At 38.5% G+C, this 22,211-nt stretch overlaps 1 protein-coding gene across 3 annotated transcripts in view; it reads left to right on the forward strand.

The window, feature by feature from the left end:
* Positions 1 to 22,211, forward strand: part of LOC128697789 (BBSome complex member BBS4) — a 139,737-nt gene that overhangs the window by 55,347 nt on the left and 62,179 nt on the right. For all 3 annotated transcript variants that reach the window (XM_070090212.1, XM_070090210.1, XM_070090211.1), the window contains 2 exons: positions 12,853 to 12,995; positions 17,180 to 17,292. In XM_070090212.1, coding sequence (XP_069946313.1) covers positions 12,853 to 12,995; positions 17,180 to 17,292 — 256 coding nt within the window. The remainder of the gene's footprint in view (positions 1 to 12,852; positions 12,996 to 17,179; positions 17,293 to 22,211) is intronic.

A 22,211-nucleotide genomic window follows, 5' to 3' on the forward strand; every position in this document is an offset into this window, starting at 1 on the left:
CCTCCCTGGGTGGTTGCTGTCTACCAGCCTACTACCTAGGTGAAGTAAGGTTATGAAGTGGAATATCAGTGTTATATACTGAAACTCATTCAGAAATATAAAATGTTCCAGCACTCCTTGTGGCCCGGTGGCCTGGTGGCTATAGTTCCCGCTTCACACACGGAGGGCCCGGGTTCAATTCCTGGCAGGTGGAAACATTTCAACGCGTTTCTTTACACCTGTTGTCCTGTTCACCTAGCAGCAAATAGGCACCTGGGTGTTAGTCAACTGGTGTGGGTTGCATCCTGGGGTACAAGATTGAGGATTCCAATGGAAATAAGTTAGACAGTCCTCGATGACACACTGACTTTCTTGGGTTATCCTGGGTAGCTAGCCCTCTGGGGTTAAAAATCTTATCTTATGCAGTATACTGTACTTACAACATATTACTGCAGATTTTACCAATGTGTTGGGTAAGGTTAATAGGCAAAATTTCAGTGAACACTGAATTCTTTAAAAATTTATATTGATGTTCAACATTGTAATATCTGCCCACTTGAAAACTCACATCGTAACTCTCACCAGTATTGTAATTATGATATGCTTTTCCATGCTCTAGTATATACACAAGGGTTTAGTAAGTAAGTAAGTAAGTTTATTCAGGTATACACAAATACAGTTACATAGAATTATCATACATAGCAGCATATGTGTAGAGAACCTAGGATAACCCAAAAAAGTCAGACAGAGTGACTTATTTCCATTGGGGTCCTTTTACCTTATTATTATAATATAAAGGTTATAATATTTTCTTATTATTCTACAATGAAGATAACATCTTATTATCATACTAAAAAGACTATCTACAACACGAGGGTCATTAAGACTATCTACAATACGAGGGTCATTACTAGGAATATGGTAAAATTTACACGTATGTTAGCTAAAAAATAGAAAATCATTCCCCTCCCTTTCTGTAGCTACATTCATCAGACACCTTTTGGCACTCTTCTTGAACTGGTTCATGCTATGACTGGCTTTGACATGTGCAGGCAGTCTGTTCCATTCCTTTATTGCTGTACAATAAAAGGTGTTTGAAGCCTGTCCAATGACTGTGGGTACTACAAAGTTGTGCTCTCTCCCCCTAGTACTATGATTGCTTTGGTTCCCAACCTTGACAAAATTGACAGCAAGATATTCTGGACATTGTTTGTGAGCAATTTTATAAACATGATTTAGCTTCAGTTGTTTTACTCTGTCTTCAACATTCAGCATATCCAACTGCTGTAATTCATCCTGGCCTACATGTTCTCTTGGTCCCAGCCCCAGAATGAATCTTACGATTTTGTTCTGGGTGATTTGCAGTCTATCTTTCAGTTTTTTTGTCAAGGCAGAGTACCAAGAAGAGCAAGCGTAATCCATATGGCATTGTATAAGGGCTAGACATAGGGTCCTGCGAGCCTCAGTAGGTAGACACTGTGCTTGTCTATACAGGAACTTCAGTCTGGCATTCGCTTTCTTTACTACACTGTTCCCTATCAATTCTCCTGACATGCATGGGTCAAAGGGGATTCCCAAATATTTTACTGATGAAACCAAAGTGATGGGCTCCCCATTACATTGAACATTAAAATTATTTACCCTTCTCAGTTTATGTTTTGTGCCAAAGAGAATGGCTTCAGTTTTCCCTAGGTGTAATGATAGTTTGTTGTCTACTAACCATTTGCTGCAGGACTCCAGTTCCAGTGTTAAAACATTAGCAATATCTTGTGGGTCTTTACCTGACACTAACAGAGCACTGTCATCTGCATACAGTAGGAGTTTGCACTTGACACTGATAGGCATATCATTGACATAACATAAGAATAATAAGGGACCCAGAATACTACCTTGGGGAACTCCACATGTTATCGGCAGGGGTTCTGATTCTGTTTTGTTGATTTTGATTATTTGTCTCCTGTTGCTAAGGTAGGACTTAAACCAGTCTACAGAACCTATACCGATAGCTTGAAGTTTATTACATAATAAATTGTGGTTGACAGTATCGAAGGCCTTTTGCAGGTCTAAGGTTACCATACCTATGAGGTTCCATTTTGACATTTCAGTTCTCAGGTAATCCATCAGATTAATAAGGGAGGTGTCGGTTGAGTAGGATCTTCTAAAGCCCGATTGATAGCTATGGAGAATGTTGTTGTCATTAAGGTACTTAACTACTTGAGAATACACCGCCCTCTCTAGAATTTTAGATATTATACTGAGTATATTAACAGGCCTATAGTTGCTTACATCAGACCTACTATTTTTCTTGAAGATAGGAGTAACTCTGGCCTCCTTGAACCCCTCCGGTACGGTATTAGTGGTGATTGATAGATTTATTATGTGAGCAATAGGGATTGACAGTTCAGAAGCACCATCTTTTAGGAACTTAGACGGGATGTTATCAGGGCCTGTGCTCTTAGTTGGGTTTAACCTGCTTAGTTCTTTTTGAATAAAGTCATGAGATACACTTACTAGTTGACAACTGTTTGGGGTTACCCCTTTATTGGTATAGTATGTTTGAAACTTATCAGAGTCTGTGTTAAAGGTATATGATGCAGCTGGTAGTTTACTTACTAGTGTTGATGCAACAGATGTGTAGTAGGAATTAAAGCAATTTGCCACCTTAGATGTTTCGTGGCATACCTCATTATCAATAGTGAGTACTATGTTAGACCTATCTACTGGCTTATGGCTATACCCCAACTGTTTTAGTTGTTGCCAGAGCTTTCTGGGGTTATGCTTATACTCTTCAATTTTTGAGCAGTAGTGCTTTACCTTTGCTCCTTTTATAAGTCTCTGTACTCTGTTCCTCACCCTTTGGAATTCATTTAGTGCTGCAATATCCTGTCTGTTTGCTTTAAATCTTTTTAGCAGCTGGTCTCTGAATTTCATATTATCTAATATCTCGGTATTCATCCAGGGTTCAGTTCTTCGTTTAATCCTAACCTCTTTAACTGGTGCAATATTATCAAGCATGGTAGTGAACATTGTTTTGAATTTTTCCCAGGCATCGTTTACGTCCGTGCAACTTGTTATCTCTGTCCAGTCACAATTGTGTAGCCTATTTACCAGTGTTTCTTTACTGTAGTTTCTAGTTGACCTCGTTTTTATTGTCCTTTGTAGGCCTATCCTATCCCTAGTGATTTTCCTGGTGCAGTAAATGATGAAATGATCACTAAGACCTATGGTAATGACGCCTGACTGACTAATGTTCTCAGAGCGGTTACAAAGTATGTGGTCAATTAGGGTGGCTGAGAACTGTGTGATCCGGGTTGGAGTATTAATTAGTTGAGTGTAACTATTTAATCCTAGAATTTGCTTATACCTTTTGCATAGCCCGTTATTTTGCTGCTGAAAACAGATATTGAAGTCGCCCATTATTATTGTCTCGCAATTGTTTTCAACTCCGGACAAGACTCTGGAAAAGTCTTCTAAGAACTGGTCCTGGGTAGGAGGGCGGTAACTAGTTCCTACTAAGATGGGTTTGGTCTTAGGAAGCAGCACTTCAAACCATAGAATCTCCAGTTTATTGCTATTTAAATCAGGTCTTGGGTTGTAAGCTAAGTCATTTCTAATGTAGGCACATACTCCACCACCCTTTCTGTTCCTATCTAAGCGTTTTATATTGTAACCATCTATTTTGACCTCGTCATCAGTCACCGTATCATCCAACCAAGATTCAGAGATGGTTATAACTGCCGCCCTAATTTTGTTAGCTAGAATCCTAATCTCTGCCAATTTAGGAAGAAGTGATCTTGCATTGACATGAATAAAGTGAAGGCCTGTTTTCATAAAACAATCATAATCATCATTATATGGCAATGGGTCATTTGTATTAAAATTAGGTAAATCAATGTCATCACTGCTAAAGGGTAACTGTGCCAAAGTGCATTTGTTACACACAAAATGAATTCTGGCACCGTTGCTATAATTGTACATACATCCATCATGCACCCACCCCTTACACATTTTACATAAGGTGCCTTTTCTGTTTTTCATGCGTACTTTAGTACAGTGTATGCACCTGTTTGGTAGTGTTTGAGATAATAATGGCTGTATTGTCTCACATTGACCTATGTATGTATTACAGCCTGTACCCCCCTAATGCCTGCCATTTTCACTCTTCGCTCTTTTACTCATATACAATAATATTTATTTCTCTTTTCCAGTCCCTAGTACACTTAGTATCTACTTTAGCAATCACCACTGAATTACTAGTAAAATTTCCTCTTCAAAACCCTCTTCACTGCTCACTTTTCCCTTAACTTCACTCAACCCTTACAGTTAAACCCTTATTACACACTCCCCTTCCCATCTCACTTCACAGTCTGGCTTCCCCAATTAACTTCTAACTCCTTTCCATTCTGGTAGACCAGAAAGGTTTAATCCATGGTTTTATCCTTCCAAATCCCCCTCAATTCCATTTATCGGGGGTTGTGTGGTGTTGTTGACTGCCTGACCTGTTCTGCTGTCTCAGCCATTTTTAAAACACTGAGGGGAGTAACGCCACCTACAACCTGACTTTCCTTGAGTTTATAGATATATTTGGCGTTTTCTGCTATGATTCTCTCACTGTACACTGGTCAGCTGAATATAGGTCAGCTACTAAAACATTAACCTTGACTGTTTAACTATTCACTTCTTTCTCACGACTGGCACTGAGGGATATCCGACCTATAACCTTGGAGTTTTGTACTGTTGATTTGACGATGTCTCCTGTGTTTCCCTCTCGTTAGCACTGGTACAGGTGATATGATGGTGGTACAGATATGATGCTACTGTCAACAGATGAACGTCAGTAAAGATGAGAATTTCACTTCGCTAGTTGTACGTCTGGCAGTAGCGGCTGTTTGGATGCCGGTCAGCCATGTTTAAATGCTCAATTCTTTCCCTCGTTTGGCACTGAAGAAAAAAGTCCTACAGACCTGTCATTTCCTTGGAGATTTAGTTGATCAGGTTTTCTGCCATGTTGTCTTCCCGTTAAACACTGGTGCAGTTGATATGGAGGTCAGTTATTTCATTGTAGTGGAAAACATCTCATGTCTGGTTCACGTCTGGCAGCAGGTCTGGTACTTGAATGCCGGTCCCTCTTTTGTCATATTTAGTCTATTTCATTGTCGTCACCGTCAGTTTTTATGTCACTATAGGTTCCAAAAAACGTCAGAACCTCCTGTATAGAGTCAGAAAACTTAAGCGGGAGAATAATGACACAATACAAATATTGTCATATATGCTGTTTTGTAGTTACTGTTTGATGAGGGGAAATACAAGCAAAAAAACACTGCAAAGAAGGTAACATTTGCCTGCAGGGTGCTTGCATGGCTAATAGCCCAGCATATATTTCAACATATGTATATGCTGTTAGGTAAGACACATATGCAACAGTTAGGTATCTTTATTTTGAAACGTTTCGCCTACACAGTAGGCTTCTTCAGTCGAGCACAGAAAAGTTGATAGAAGCAGAAGAGACGTAAAGACGATGTAATCAGTCCATCACCCTTGAAGTTTTGAGGTGGTCAGTCCCTCAGTCTGGAGAAGAGTATTGTTTCCATAGTCTGAAACAATATGGAGTTGAAGTGACAGGATGGAGCCTTGTATACCGCCAGGAGGTGAGATGAAGGCCAAGATGGAGCCTTACATACTGCCAGGAGGTGAGATGAAGGCCAGGATGGAGCCTTACATACTGCCAGGAGGTGAGATGAAGGCCTTCATCTCACCTCCTGACTGACCACCTCAAAACTTCAAGGGTGATGGACTGATTACATCGTCTTCATGTCTCTTCTGCTTCTATCAACTTTTCTGTACTAGACTGAAGAAGCCTACTATGTAGGCGAAACGTTTCGAAATAAAGATACCTAACTGTTGCATATGTGTCTTACCTAACAACCTGTCGGTATTTTATACCACTTTGATGTTCATATGTTCATAGGTAGTAGGTTGGTAGACAGCAACCATCCAGGGAGGTACTACCGTCCTGCCAAGTGAGTGTGAAACAAAAGCCTGTAATTGTTTTACATGATGGTAGGATTGCTAGTGTCTTTTATCTGTCTCATAAATATGCAAGATTACAGGTATGTCTTGCTACTTCTACTTATAATTAGGTCACACTACACATACATGTACATGTACATGTTTATTTATAGACACTCATCTGAGTTTTCTTTGATTTTATCTTAATAGTTCTTGGTCTTATTACTTTTCCTTTTATATCCATGTGGAAGTGGAATAAGAATCTCTCCTCCGTAAGCCATGCGTGTTGTAAAAGTCAACTAAAATGCCGGGAACAATGGGCTAGTTACCCCTTTTCCTGTAATAATTACTGAAAAGAATAAGAAGAAAATTGTCAAAATGAGAAGTCTGAATGTGCATGGATGTTGTGCAAATGATAAGAAAGAGATGATTGTGGATGTTATGAATGAGAAGAAGTTGGATGTCCTGGCTTTAAGTGAAACAAAGCTGAAGAGGGTAGGAGAGTTTCAGTGAAGAGGAATAAATGGGATTAGGTCAGGGGTTTCAAATAGAGTTAGATTTAAAGAAGGAGTAGCAATAATGTTGAAGGATAAGTTATGGCAGGAAAAGAGGGACTATAAATGTATTAATTCAAGGATTATGTGGAGTAAAATAAAGGTTGGATGTGAAAAGTGGATTATAGTAAGCGTACATGCACTTGGAAAAGAGAGAAGTGTAGAGGAGAGAGAGAGATTTTGGGAAATGTCGAGTGAATGCGTGGGGAGTTTTGAACCAAGTGTGAGAGTAATGGTGGTTGGGGATTTCAATGCTAAAGTGGGCAAAAATGTTGTGGAGGGAGTAGTAGGTAAATTTGGGGTGCCAGGGGTAAATGAAAATGGGGAGACTTTAATTGAGCTATGTGTAGAAAGAGGTTTGGTAATAAGTAATACATATTTTATGAAGAAGAGGATAAATAAATATAAAAGGTATGATATAGCACGTAATGAAAGTAGTTTGTTAGATTATGTATTGGTGGATAAAAGGTTGATGGGTAGGCTCCAGGATGTACACGTTTATAGAGGGGCAACTGATATATCGGATCATTATTTAGTTGTAGCTACAGTTAGAGTAAGAGGTAGATGGGAAAAGAGGAAAATGGCAACAACAAGTAAGAGGGAGGTGAAAGTGTATAAACTAAGGGAGGAGGAAGTTTGGGTGAGATATAAGCAACTATTGGCAGACAGGTGGACTGGTGCAAGTATGAGTAGGGGGGGGGGTTGAAGAGGGTTGGAATAGTTTTAAAAATGCAGTGGGGCAGAAGTTTGTGGTTATAGGAGGGTGGGTGCAGGAGGAAAGTGGAGTGACTGGTGGAATGATGAAGTAAAGGGTGCGATAAAAGAGAAAAAGTTAGCTTATGAGAGGTATTTACAAAGCAGAAGTGTTATAAGAAGAGTAGAGTATATGGAGAGTAAAAGAAAGGTGAAGAGAGTGGTGGAGAGTGCAAAAGGAGAGCAGATGATAGAGTGGGAGAGGCACTGTCAAGAAATTTTAATGAAAATAAGAAAAAATTTTGGAGTGAGTTAAATAAGTTAAGAAAGCCTAAGGAACAAATGGATTTGTCAGTTAAAAACAGAGTAGGGGAGTTAGTAGATGGGGAGATGGAGGTTTTGGGTAGATGGCGAGAATATTTTGAGGGACTTTTAAATGTCGACGAAGAAAGGGAGGTGGTAATTTCATGCACTGCCCAGGGATCATGACAGAAAAGTTAAAAGCAGGGGGGGATATAGTGTTGGAGTGGTTCGTATTTTTGTTTAATAAATGTATGAAATAGGCGAAGGTACCTAGGGATTGGCGGAGAGCATGTATAGTCCCTTTTTATAAAGGGAAGGGGGACAAAAGAGATTGTAAAAATTATAGAGGAATAAGTTTAATGAGTATACCAGGAAAAATGTACGGTAGGGTTATAATTGAGAGAATTAGAGGCAAGACAGAATGTAGGATTGCGGATGAGCAAGGAGGTTTTAGAGTGGGTAAGGGATATGTAGATCAAGTGTTTACATTGAAGCATATATGTGAACAGTATTTAGATAAAGGTAGGGAAGTTTTTATTGCATTTATGAATTTAGAAAAGGCATATGATAGAGTGGATAGAGAAGCAATATGGCAGATGTTGCAAGTATATGGAATTGGTGGTAAGTTATTAAATGCTGTAAAGAGTTTTTATGAGGATAGTGAGGCTCAGGTTAGGGTGTGTAGAAGAGAGGGAGACTACTTCCCAGTAAAAGTAGGTCTTAGACAGGGATGTGTAATGTCACCATGGTTGCTTAATATACTTATAGATAGGGTTGTAAAAGAAGTAAATGCTAGGGTGTTCAGGAGAGAGGTGGGATTAAATTATGGGGAATCAAATACAGAATGGGAATTGACACAGTTGCTTTTTGCTGATGATACTGTGCTTAGGGGAGATTCTAAACAAAAATTGCAAAGGTTAGTGGACGAGTTTGGGAGTGTGTGTAAAGGTAGAAAGTTGAAAGTGAACGTAGAAAAGAGTAAGGTGATAAGGGTATCAAATGATTTAGATAAAGAAAAATTGGGGAGGAGGAATATGGAAGAAGTGAATGTTTTCAGATACTTGGGAGTTGACGTGTCAGCAGATGGATTTATGAAGGATGAGGTTAATTATTAATCATAGAATTGATGAGGGAAAAAAGGTGAGTGGTGCGTTGAGGTATATGTAGAGGCAAAAAACGTTATCTATGGAGGCAAAGAAGGGAATGTATGAAAGTATAGTAGTACCAACACTCTTATATGGGTGTGAAGCTTGGGTTGTGAATGTAGCAGCGAGGAGACGGTTGGAGGCAGTGGAGATGTCCTGTCTAAGGGCAATGTGTGGTGTAAATATTATGCAGAAAATTCGGAGTGTGGAAATTAGGAGAAGGTGTGGAGTTAATAAAAGTATTAGTAAGAGGGCTGAAGAGGGGTTGTTGAGGTGGTTTGTTCATTTAGAGAGAATGGATCAAAGTAGAATGACATGGAGAGCATTTAAATCTGTAGGGGAAGGAAGGCAGGGTAGGGGTGATCCTCAAAAAGGTTGGAAGGAAGGGGTAAGGGAGGTTTTGTGGGCGAGGGGCTTGGACTTCCAGCAGGCACGCGTGATTGTGTTTGATAGGAGTGAATGGAGACGAATGGTATTTGGGACATGATGATCTGTTGGAGTGTGAGCAAGATAATATTTAGTGAAGGGATTCAGGGAAACCAGTTATTTTATATAGCCGCACTTAAGTCCTGGAAATGGGAAGTACAATGCCTGCACTCTAAAGGAGGGGTTCAGGATATTGGCAGTTTGGAGTGATATGTTGTGTATCTTTATACGTATATGCTTCTAAGTTGTTGCGTTCTGAGCACCTCTGCAAAAACAGTGATTATGTTTGAGTGAGGTGAAAGAGTTGAATGATGATGAAAGTATTTTCTTTTTGGGGATTTTCTTTCTTTTTGGGTCACCCTGCCTCGGTGGGAGATGGCCGACTTGTTAAAAAAAAAAAATGTATATGCTACGGATATTTACTTTTGTCTAAATGTTATGACACTTCTGGCCAATGACACACAACAAATGGATGTGGCAAGCAATGTGAAAAATACTTGAATAGTTCCCCTGGCTTTGTGGTTATGATTTATGTCATAACAGCAACAAGCTGTTAATGATAATATAAATTTGATAATGGTAAAAATGGAATATGTTTAAATCACTGATTAATCAAACAGTTCTAGTGCTTTGTAAGTAAAATAAACAAATAAATCATTTAGATTTTACCCCAGTATACATTGCTGATCAGGGCAGCAGTTAGCTGTTTTTTGTTTTAAGAGTAAGTTGCCTAGAAGCTGTAGGCAGATCTAAGGTTCTCTGAAGCAGGCTTTACCAGAGAGGATTACCAAATTTATTTGAAAGCTGACCACAGTTTATTTTAAAAGTATCAGGATTTCTTCAAGCTAATTCCTGAATTATTTTCAGAGTACTGAAATGAATATTTTTATTATGTTAACAGTGAGACCATGAAGTTTTGTTGTTTCACCATAGAAACATATTTGGATTATCATATGAATATAGTTAAAGACTTACCAAATCTCTGTATTCCATATAGTCTTCTTTCAACAAACTGGCCGTATTCCACTGACACAGGGTGGTTCAAAAAGAAAAATGAAAGTTACTCTTTTTAAATTTAGTAATGTATACAGGAGAAGGGGTCACTAGCCCCTTGCTCTTGGCATGCTAGTCGTCTCTTACAACACGCATGGCTTACAGAGGAAGAATTTTGTTTCATTTCCCCATGGAGATAAAAGGAAATAAACAAGAAGAAGAACTGATAAGAAAATAGAAGAAAGCATGAGGGGTACTCACCTAGTTGTGGCTGTAGGGGTCAAGTCATAGCTCCTGGCCCTGCCTCTTCACTGGAGTGTGTGTGTATATATATGTTGTACATACATGTGTAGTGTGATCTAAGTGTAAGTAGAAACAGGAAGACATGCCTGAAACCTTACATGTTTATGAGACAGAAAAAAGACACCAGAAATCCTACCATCATGTAAAACAATTACAGGCTTCCGTTTCACACTCACTTGGCTGGACGGTAGTACCTCCCTGGGTGGTTGCTGTCTACCAACCTACTACCTAGGAGTTCATATAGTCTCTGCATTATTTGTTCCTTATCAATGAATTGTACAGTAAACTCTTCTATAATGCAACATCACATATTGCAGTTTTGTGTAAATTTGAGTGAAAAGTGCATCCAAAATTGCATAGCAGATGAAGGCTTTGAGAGTACACTCCATAAGTACATAAACTTCAAGTTACTTGGAAGTATCTGAGTACTGTACACCATGATATTTTTCTTGCCAAATGTTTGGAAAGGCACATCTTCTCCTCTCCCCTACTGCTAACCATTCCTCCTACAGTTTTTTTTTTTTATCTGGTAGTGTTTGTGTGCCTTGCTGTTTTTATCACACAATTTTAGATACAGGTACCATCCGACTTACGGCTGAGCCTGGATCTGACCAACTGGTCATAAATCGAAATGGACATAAGTCAAACCTTGCTATTGAATATCAACATCACATTTTTGTAATGACTTTATTTTATTGTTTTATTTTGGTATTTCATTTTTTACTTTACTTTTTATGCTGTTAGTACTGTATTTTATACTGTAAGGTTTAGGATAAACACTGTGTACAACACAAACAGTTGTTTATTTCCCAGAAATTTGGCATAAAAAACATGGTCGTAAGTCGAGTGGTCATATGTCGAGCAGGTCGTAAGTCGGATGGCAGGTGTATTTTCTCTGGCATTTCCTCAGTAAGGAGTCCAGGAAATTGTCACTTCAGCAAGGACTGAGGCATAAGGGCTTTGAAGGTTATACATGAATGAGACAAATGAACTGTTAGAAGATGACAAAAAACCAATTGCAGAAGAAAAGCTGAAGTACATAATTCAATTCCCAGTTATGAGGAAATGAAACTGAAGATAAACAGTTAAGACTGCAACACTTATGTAGGCAATTCATGTTGTTGCTTATTTATGTAGTTACAAACACAAATAGTTGCAAAAAGGATACAAGCTATTTGGAAAACTACTAATTATGCAGAGCATTTCCACACACTTTCATGTCAAAAAGCAATCAGCATAAGGTAAGATAAACTGTAGAAATTTGTACTTGTAAAATATTTTAATGAAAACTGTTTTGTAAATTTGAAGGTCCCTGAAATGTAATCCAGTTTTTCTGAAATATTCTTCATTTTCCGTACCACTGATCTCCATAAGTTGCAGATTTTTAGTAATATGTTCCTTATGTTATGAGAGAATTTACTTCAGTATTTATTAAATAAATACAGGTTGATCATCACTAATCCGGCATCATCGGGAACTGTAGGGTGCCAGATTAGTGATTTTGCCAGATTACAGGGGTTAGGTTAGAATACACTTAACCCACTGGCAATATTTATGCATTGGCGATTTCACCCACTTTACACCTTATTTTTGACCCATTCCATTGTTCCTGTCTAACAAACTCATAGCTATTTCACTAGTATTCCTTCTATTCTGTCAATTAAGTACAGGAAAATGCCCATTTACCTATTTCAACTACCCAGTAAGGTGGTCAGAAATCGGTAATTTGGCCAATTTCACGCAGATTTCAAGAGATGTCACTTTCAAAATAGGGTCCAGAATAAACAGTGCAGACATTCCTGGCATTTCTGTTTCTGTAATATATCTTCCATTCTATCAAATGAGACCAAAAAAAACGATAATACAACCACATGAAAATACACCGCAAAGTCGCTGTTTTACACCAAAAGTATGGTCGCCATTTTTCTCATGCACTACGTGCTGCAGGATTTTTTTATATATGTATAGTGCACACTTACCACACAGACCTATTCTCTCATATGTAGGTCCAGATTTACTGGTCACAGCTTATCTGAGTGAGCTGAGCTCATGGCGACTGACAGTGGCTTCAAAACCACCTTATCTTTTATGGACAATGTATGATGTATGTGCTTTACACAATGAGAATCATTTCTTTTATTCGTTGGAACCATGGCTAGGGCTGAAAGTGAGCAGGTTATAACCCATAAATGGGGAAAAAGAAATTGGAAAAACTTATGAAGGAAGTAGCGCCACCAAACAGTAGTGGCAGGTTGGTGTGGGAACCCCGGAAATTTGAAAATATGCTAGCCGAAATTGTGCCGGGTTACTGATGGAACTGGATTACTGATTACAGGATTAGTAATGGCCAATCTGTATGTATTTGATTTTTTACTGATTAATTATTGTATGTTCCTGGCATATTATATGATATACCATTATATATTATTAGTTTTCTTTTACCTCAGCTCCTGAACTTCAGACAGTAGAGAGACGAAACTGGCTAATTCACTTGCATTATGTGAGGAAGGAATTTGACCTTTGCAAACATCTGATCCGGGAGCAGCTGGAGGAGACTCGTGGAATGTGCGAGTATGCTAACTATGTACAGGTAATAACTTTTGGCTTTTGTCTTTAGAACAGTTATTCATATGCTATGTTAATGTATGCAGTACAGTGGAACTTAAATTGTCGACTACATTACTTGTCGAACAAATCAGTTTTCAACTGAGGAATTCGAGAAAAGATGTCCTAGATTTCGTATATTTTCTTGGTTGTCGATTGACAACGTGAACGACTTGGGTCACATGCTCACTAACTCACATGCATAAACATCTCTTGAGATTTTGTTGTGCAAGAAAGATATATTACTGAAATAGATATGATTTTGATTGGTTTCATGACGAAAAGTACCTTGAAATTGAGCTCAAAGTAGCGGAAATGTTCGATTTTTGCCCATGTTCAAATGACATCACTGTCCAATATGTGTCCGACTGGCGGGTTTGATACGTGGTCACGAATGGGTTGACATTATTTATACAACTACAGTGGACCCCCGGTATTCGATATTAATCTGTTCCTGAGAGCTCATCGAATACCGAAAATATCGAAAAGCGAATCAATTTTCCCTATAAGAAATAGTGGAAATCAAATTAATCCGTGCAAGACACCCAAAAGTATGAAAAAAAAATATTTTACCAGATGAAATATTAAGTTTAATGCAATAGAATAATTACAATAACAATAGAATATAACAATAGAATAATTGACACTTACCTTTAATGAAGATCTGGTGATGATTGATGGGATGGGAGGAGGGGAGAGTGTAGATGGTGTTAGTGTTTAGAAGGGGAATCCCCTTCCATTAGGACTTGAAGTAGCAAGTCCTTTTCTGGGGTTACTTCCCTTCTTCTTTTAATGTCACTAGGACCAGCTTGAGAGTCACTGGACTTCTGTCGCACATATCTGTCCTTAGAGGCCTGTACCTCTCGTTCCTTTATGACTTTCCTAAAGTGGTTCACAACATTGTCATTGTACAGGTTGCCAACACGGTTTGCAGTAGCTGTGTCAGGATGATTTTCATCAAAAAAGGTTTGCACTTCAAGCCACTTTGCACACATTTCCTTAATCTTTGAAGTAGGCAACTTCTTCAATTTCTCTATCCCCTCCTCTGAAGCAGTTTCCTCAGGTCTGGCCTCTTGCTGTTGAAGATGATCTAGCAGCTTATCAGTGGTTAGTTCATCATTGTCCTCCTCCACAAACTCTTCCACATCCTCCCCACTAACCTCCAACCCCAAGGACTTCCCCAATGCCACAATGGATTCCTCAACTGGCATAGGATTTTCAGGGTTAGCCTCAATTCCTTCAAAATCCCTTTTGTCTACACATTCTGGCCACAGTTTTTTCCAAGCAGAGTTCAAGGTCCTCTTAGTTACTCCCTCCCAAGCCGTACCTATAAGGTTTATACAATTGAGGATATTAAAGTGATCCTTCCAAAACTCTTTTAGAGTCAGTTGAGTTTCTGTGGTCACTACAAAGCACTTTTGAAACATAGCTTTTGTGTACAGTTTCTTGAAGTTGGAAATGACCTGCTGGTCCATGGGCTGCAGGAGAGGAGTGGTATTAGGAGGCAAAAACCTGACCTTAATGAAGCTCATGTCCCCAGAAAGTCGCTCTGCCAAGTCTGTAGGATGACCAGGGGCATTGTCTAATACCAGGAGGCACTTAAGGTCTAATTTCTTTTCATTTAGGTAATTTTTCACAGTGGGGGCAAATGCATGGTGTAACCAGTCATAGAAAAAGTCCCTAGTGACCCATGCCTTACTGTTTGCCCTCCATAGCACACACAAATTAGCCTTGAGGACATTGTTTTTTCTGAACACTTTTGGAGTTTCAGAGTGATACACCAATAAAGGCTTCACTTTGCAATCGCCACTAGCATTGGCACACATCAACAGAGTAAGCCTGTCTTTCATAGGCTTATGTCCTGGGAGTGCCTTTTCCTCCTGAGTAATGTAGGCCCTGCTTGGCATTTTCTTCCAAAACAGGCCTGTTTCGTCGCAATTAAACACTTGTTTAGGTTTAAATTCTTCACTGTCTATGTACACTTTGAATTCCTTCACATATTTTTCAGCTGCTTTTTGGTCCGAACTGGCAGCCTCACCATGCCTAATCACACTATGTATCTATGTATGCCACTACGATTCTTAAATCTTTCAAACCAACCTTTTCTGGCCTTAAATTCACTCACATCAGCACTAGTTGCAGGCAATTTCTTTACCAAATTGTCATGCAACTGCCTAGCCTTTTCACAAATGATCGCTTGAGAGATGCTATCTCCTGCTATCTGTTCTTCATTTATCCACACCAATAACAGTCTCTCAACATTTTCTAACACTTGCGGTCGCTGTTTTGTAATCACAGTTGCACTTTTTGCAAGAACAGCTTCCTTGATTGCCGTTTTCCTGGTCACTATAGTAGAGATGGTTGATTGGGGTTTACTATACAACCTGGCCAGCTCCGGCACACGCACTCCACTTTCGTACTTTGCAATTATCTCTTTCTTCATTTCAATAGTCATTAGCACCTTTTTTCTCAAAGGGTTGGCACTAGAAGCTTTCTTGGGGCCCATGGTGACTTATTTTACAGAACCAAGCACCAAAAACAGTGATAATATGGAATGTACCGGATGTATCCTTAGATGCGTGCACACTGGCTGGCTTGTAAACACTGGCACACACTGGGCAGTTCAGGCCACACGTGGACACGTCTCGTACGAATCGCATCAAATACCGGGTTTTCGATTGGATACCGAGGCAAAATTTTTACTTTAAAATGCATCGAATACCAGATTTATCGAATACCGATGCCATCGAATACTGGGGGTCCACTGTATAACAATAATGCAGTAGTCTGCATAACAGTAAATCTAATATTTTTTTTTTTCTGAATAACAATTCAAAATGGAAAGCAGGCATAATATAAAAGGAGCCTGGAGACATGACTGATGAAGAGAGAAAATGTTATTTTAGTGCCAGGAATGTCTGCATTGTTTATTCTGGACCCTATTTTGAAATTGGCATCTCTTGAAATTTGTGTGAAATTGGCCATGTTACTGATTTCTGACCACTTATTAGGTAGTTGAAATTGGTAAATAGGCAGTTTCTTGTACTCAATCGACAGAATAGAAGGAATACTAGTGAAATAGCTATGAGTTTGGTAGACGGGATCAATGGAATGGGCCAAAAATTGGGTATAAAGTGGGTGAAATTGATGATGCGTAAATATTGCCGTTTGGTTAAATGTATTCTAACCTAATCACTCTGTAATCTGGCAAAATCACTAATCCAGCACCCTACAGGTCCTGATGATGCCGGATTAGTGATGGCCAACCTGTACCAAGAAACAGCCAATAAAACTATAAAAACCATCCTAGAAAACACCTAAAATTTGCTGTTTTAAACCAAACACAAAGTAAGAGTTTTGCTTTTCCCATTGCACACTGTGTGAGCCAAAATTTCTTTTTATACAATGCACACTTACCACACAAACCCATTCTCTCATGTCTAGGCTAAAATGTACCACTCACAGCTTATATGAGGGAGCTGAGCTCAAGGTATATTTCTACTTAAGGGACTCTAGCATCACTGACATAGAATTATGAATATGACAGTGAAAGGGTTAAGAGGTACTGTCAGCATAATACAGTATAATCAATCTGCTGCTGGTTTTACCTCTAACCATTTTCCAACATTGTACATCAACAGCAGTTATGTGCTTGTAACAAATAATTGTTAGAAGTTTGTACTGATACGTATAATGTACAGAATTTTAATAAACCAGTAATTATAGCCTTTTTCTTAGAGCAGCTTTGTCTTTTTACTAGTTTTTTAGGTGAAATTAAATTTAAATTTATATTGAAAAAACTGAATGTATGTATGTCTGTTTTATTCTGTGTCCATCAAGCTATTTACTCAACTAGACTAGTAAAGAGATATAGAGTGATTAATATTTATGATTGGATTTGGGAAAACTGGTTATCTTCATTTAAATACCTGAGGTGGAATGTACAGTGCATGCAATCTGAAAGTGGAGATATTGTAATTCAGAGGGGCCATTGGAACTATGATGTCGGCTTACTAATGACTTGAAAGCTGTTGAATGAATGATAGTGAGATTTCTTTTTCTGGGGGTCACCTTTGCTTTGTAGAAGGTAATCTTGGGTAATTTTTACTAAAATTTATGTGGATAAGCTGATTGGTTACTTTATCATTGATGTCTTTCATGGTCTTGCAGGGCTTGATACTGAGACAAGAAGGAAAGATCCAGGAGTCATTTGAGCTGTTTCAGTTGTGCAACATCCTCAACCCCAGCAGTGTTGAGAATATCAAGCAGATGGCTCGAGCTTTGTTAGTACAAACTTTCTCCAGTGTCTTGCTTTATAGAAATTAGTAGAGTAATTTGTTACAACACTGGGACCATAAACCCTGATGAATTATAGTACAGGTCGGCCATCACTAATCCAGCAATCAGTAATCCAGTTCTGTCAGTAATCTGGCACTAATTTCGGCTAGCATTACGTATTTCAAATTTCTGGGGTTACCACACCAACCTGCTGCTACTGTTTGGTGGCACTACTTGTTGCATAAGTCATTCCAATTTGTTTTCTCCATTTATTGTTATAACCTGTTCACTTTTAGCCTTTAGTCATGGTTCTAACGAATAAAGGAAATGCTTCTCGTTGTGTAAAGCACATACACCATACATTGTCAATAAAGATAAGGTGGCTTTGAAGCCACTGTCAGTTGCCATGAACTCAGCTCACTCACACAAGCTGTGACTGGTAAATTTGGGCCTACATATGAGAGAATAGGTCTGTGTGGTAAGTGTGCACGCAGTGCATAATGAGAAAAAACTGCAAATGTATTTTTGGTGTAAAGCAGCGAATTTGCAGTGTATTTTCATATGGTATTTATGGTTGTACTCTCATATTTTTGGTCTCATTTAATAGAATGGAAGATATATTATAGAAATAAATATGATTCTGATTGGTTTCACAATATAAAGTATCTTGAAATTGAGCTCAAACAGCAGAAATGTTTGATTTTTGCCTATGTTCAAGAGTAAACAAATGACGTCAATACATGTCCAACTGGCCAGTCTAATATGTGGTCATGAATGAGTTGACATTATTTATATAATTATTACAATAATGCAGGAGTCTGCATAACAGTAAATCTTCTGTTTATATGTGTGAATAAAAATTCAAAATGGAAAGCAAGTGTAATATAACAGGAGCCTGGAAATGTAACTAATGAACAGAGAAAATATATGTATTATTTTAGTGCCAGGAATGTCTACATTGTTTATTCTGGACCCTGTTTTGAAATTGGCATCTCTTGAAATTTGTGTGAAATTGGCCAAATTGCCATTTTCTGACCACTTTATTAGATGTTTTACTTAAATGGGCAGTTTCTTGTACTCAGTTGACAGAATAGAAGGAATACTAGTGAAATAGCTATGAGTTTGGTAGACTAGAACAATGGAATGGGCCAAAAATAGGGCATAGAATAGGTGAAATTGCCGATGCGTAAATATCGCCGTTGGGTTAAGTGTACTCTAACCTAACCACTCTGTAATCCGGCAAAATCACTAATCCGGCACCCTACAGATCTCTATCATGCCAGATTAGTAATGACCAGTCTGTACTGTAAAGTCTGAACTATGAGCAATATGTATTAAAATATACTTAAGGAAAGAGATGCAAAAATGCGCATCTTGTCAAATGGTATCATCAGTGGTCACTAGATTTAATGAGTTACATTGGGTGATGAATGAATATTAGAGATTAGTTTTTAAGCATTTCCTCTCCACTTTGCAGGTTGTGTATTTTTCTTCTTTATAGCACAGTACACTAATTGCACTACTGCACATTTTTACAGTTCACCTGTAAATAACACACACACACACACACACACTGGCTGGAAAGCAGGTATTGTGATACCAACAGTATCTACATAGAAATACATATGCACAGCACAGGTCATGACATTTATTGAGGAAACATTTTAGCCAGACTTAGAATTGTGGAGGTGGGAAGGGCAGTGCCTACACTCTGGAAGGAGGGGGTGGGGATTTTGCTGTCAGAAGCTAATGTGAATTGGGATGTCAGTACACTTGTGGCAAGACAATGATTGAATAAATATTTATAATGTTTCTTTATTTGGGTCACTCTGAATTGGCAGGAAATGGTTGTTAAGTTAAAAAAGTATTTTTTTCTCTCAAATTCATTAGTAAAAACAAGTACAGGAGGGCCCTGCATATTTGGCACCCTCTTTTCGGTGTTCAACATTTTTGTTATATTTGATGCTTTTACTGCTCTTCCACCATTTTTGCACAACATTTGCATAAGGGAAGGGTTACCATTTTAAGGTAAGTATTGTATTACAAAAAAGGCACAATACCGTGACTGGAGCAATACACAAATAACCCGCACATGGAAGAGAGGAGCTTACAACAAGATTTCGGTCCAACTTGGACCATCTACAAAGTCACACTGTAAGTGGTCCAAGTCAGACCAAAGCATCATCGTAAGCTCCTCTCTTCTATGTGTGGGTTATTTGTGCAAGTATTGTGTATTTATTTTACTTTTTTATTTTTTTTTTGTGCCTTACTATATTGAGCACTTAATATGTGATAGTGTAAACATGTTATCAGTCTTTTTGGACACGTTTCATATTGAAAAAAGCACTTTTTTTACCCGCCAGCCATACAAATGGAGCCATGCTATACTTGTATTTTATTAGCAAAATTACTCAAATTGACAAGTTACAAGAAATATTTATTAGAAAAAGCCAGTAACATAATATATTATCAGTTTTAACACACCAGCCAACTCCTTCCAAGGTAGGATGACCAGAAAAAGAAGAAATGAAAGTTTTTCTTCTTTTTACATTTAGTTTTTATACAGGAACAGGGGTTACTAGCCCCTTGCTCCTGGCATTTTAGCCACCTCTTATGTGGAGAACTGATTAGATAAGTATACTTTCTTGCATGAAACAAACATATAGCAATCTGTACTTATCTGTTAACAGCACGATGTCCAGCAGCCTCTCCCTGGACATCCTTTTGGGGTGCCGTTCGAGATTCCACAGTGGTTGTTGATTAACAATTTTGTTAGAAAGCAATTTGTTTTAAAGGAACATATATCCAGCATTTCCCTATCATCTGAAATGCGTAGTGGTACTCATTTGGTTTGGGCATAAAGCCCTCAAATTAGAACCTCGAATAGGACAGCCCTATTCACCTTGTGTCTGCCCATGGACTGCAGTTCATTTTTGGCAGTGCAAATGAGATTAAACCTTACCTTGATTGTGTAATGTGAGATTATGGCATTGACAGTGCCATTAAGGCTGATATCGGTGACTTGACTGAAGGCTTGAGTGTCTTGTGGAGTGTTGCAGTAATGTTTGCCACTATGTCCGGAATGTTTGTTGCAATCACTCGCAGTAGCGGTTGCACTTCGTCATTAAACCTTTCAGGGTTTCGGCTGTACTAGTACCGCTTACGCACCAGAGTTTTTCACGTACTAGTACGCCTAAATTCTAGTGCCCTCAAATCTAGTGAGAGAAAGCTGGTAGGCCTACATATGAAAGAATGGGTCTATGTGGTCAGTGTGCATGGTATAAAAGCAATCCTGCATTACACAGTGCGTAATGAGAAAAAAAAACTTTGACCGTGTTTTTGGATTAAAACAGCGACTGCACTGTATTTTCGTATGGTATTTATTGTTGCATTCTAGTTTTTCTGGTCTCATTTTATAGAATGGAAGACATATTTCAGAAATTGAGATGATTTTGACTGGTTTTACAAAGAAAACTACTTTGAAATTGCACTCAAAGTAGCAGAAATGTTCGATTTTTACCAAAGTTCAAAAGTAAACAAATCATGCTATGCGTCCAATACACATCAATTGGTGAGTCTAATATTCTTTCACAAGTGCGCTGATAATATTTATACCATTTCTACACCAATGTAGTAGTCTGCATAACAGTAAATCTTCTATTTTTTTGTGAGAATAAAAATTCAAAGTGGAAAGCAAAAGAATGTAAGAGGGGCATGAGGACATGACTAATGAACAGAGGAAATGTTATTTTAGTGCCAGGAATGTCTTTCTTGTTTATTCTAGACCCTATTCGGAAATTGGCATCTTTTAAAATTTATGTGAAATTGGCAAAGTTGCTAAATTCTGACCACTGTATTGGATAGTTGAAATCGGTAAATGAGTGGTTTCTTGTACTCATTCAATAGAAAAAATGGAGTTCTAGTGAAATAGTTATGATTTTTGTCGACAAGTACACTGGAATTGGCCGAAAATAGGGCTCAAAGTGGGCAAAATTACCGATGCGTAAACATCGTTGAGACCGCTAACTTCGCAAGAACATCATTCCATAAGTTTTCCATCAAATTTCATACTTTTAGTGTCATTATGATCAGGAAAAGATTCTCTATCTTTTCATAAGAATTTTTTTTTTTTTTTTTTTTTTTTTTTTTTTTTTTTTTTTTTTTTTTGAAATTTGGCCAACCCTGAGAACAAGTCTCTGAGAGGGCCTGTCGACCCTGAAAGGGTTAAGTACCATCATTTGTTCATAGTTTCATGGAATTATCCACAGCAGGAAGAACACAGACGCAATGAACACTAAGTGATTAGTTCTACCGCAAATTTCCTGACTTGTATAAGGGAACTAGTTTAACTTTCCTAGTTTTCTGAGATTGTCAGAATGAACAAGAGTTAAGAACACACTGGTCACTACTGTCCCTTTGTCTTTTAATGATAAGACAGCAACACCCTCATGACACAAACACACGTCTCGTCCATTCCTTGAAGCAAGCTAAGGCCCGCCGCCCTCGTCGCCCTCCGGCTCATCGTCCGCACAGAGGAATATGCTGAACTCAGCTTTATGTCTCTTCCTTGCTACACATTGCAACAGTATTCAATACAAGAGGGTAGGGTTCTTGTTATTTTGCTACAGACTAGAATTCATAATAGTCCCAGCTTGTAGATAAAGTGGGGTGCAGGTTTTTACATAATTTTCCTGCTAAGGGGAAAAGAGTAATTACTCTCATTTAACCCCCATTGTGTGGGTGATCAAGAACTCTAGCAAGGAGAGGAAAGCGTGCCTCGTGACGCTATGATACATGTGGTTTTAATGAAGCTGTTTGCAAGGAAGGAAGAGTCCACTAGCCCCTTAAGGGAGGGCTAAGTCCCTCAGAAGGTTGAGGGGGGGGGGCACTGAGAGGGCTGAGAGATACCCCCTTTATTGGAGAA

Source organism: Cherax quadricarinatus, chromosome 31 (genome assembly GCF_038502225.1).
Source record: "Cherax quadricarinatus isolate ZL_2023a chromosome 31, ASM3850222v1, whole genome shotgun sequence".
In the NCBI taxonomy this organism is placed as follows: domain Eukaryota; kingdom Metazoa; phylum Arthropoda; class Malacostraca; order Decapoda; family Parastacidae; genus Cherax; species Cherax quadricarinatus.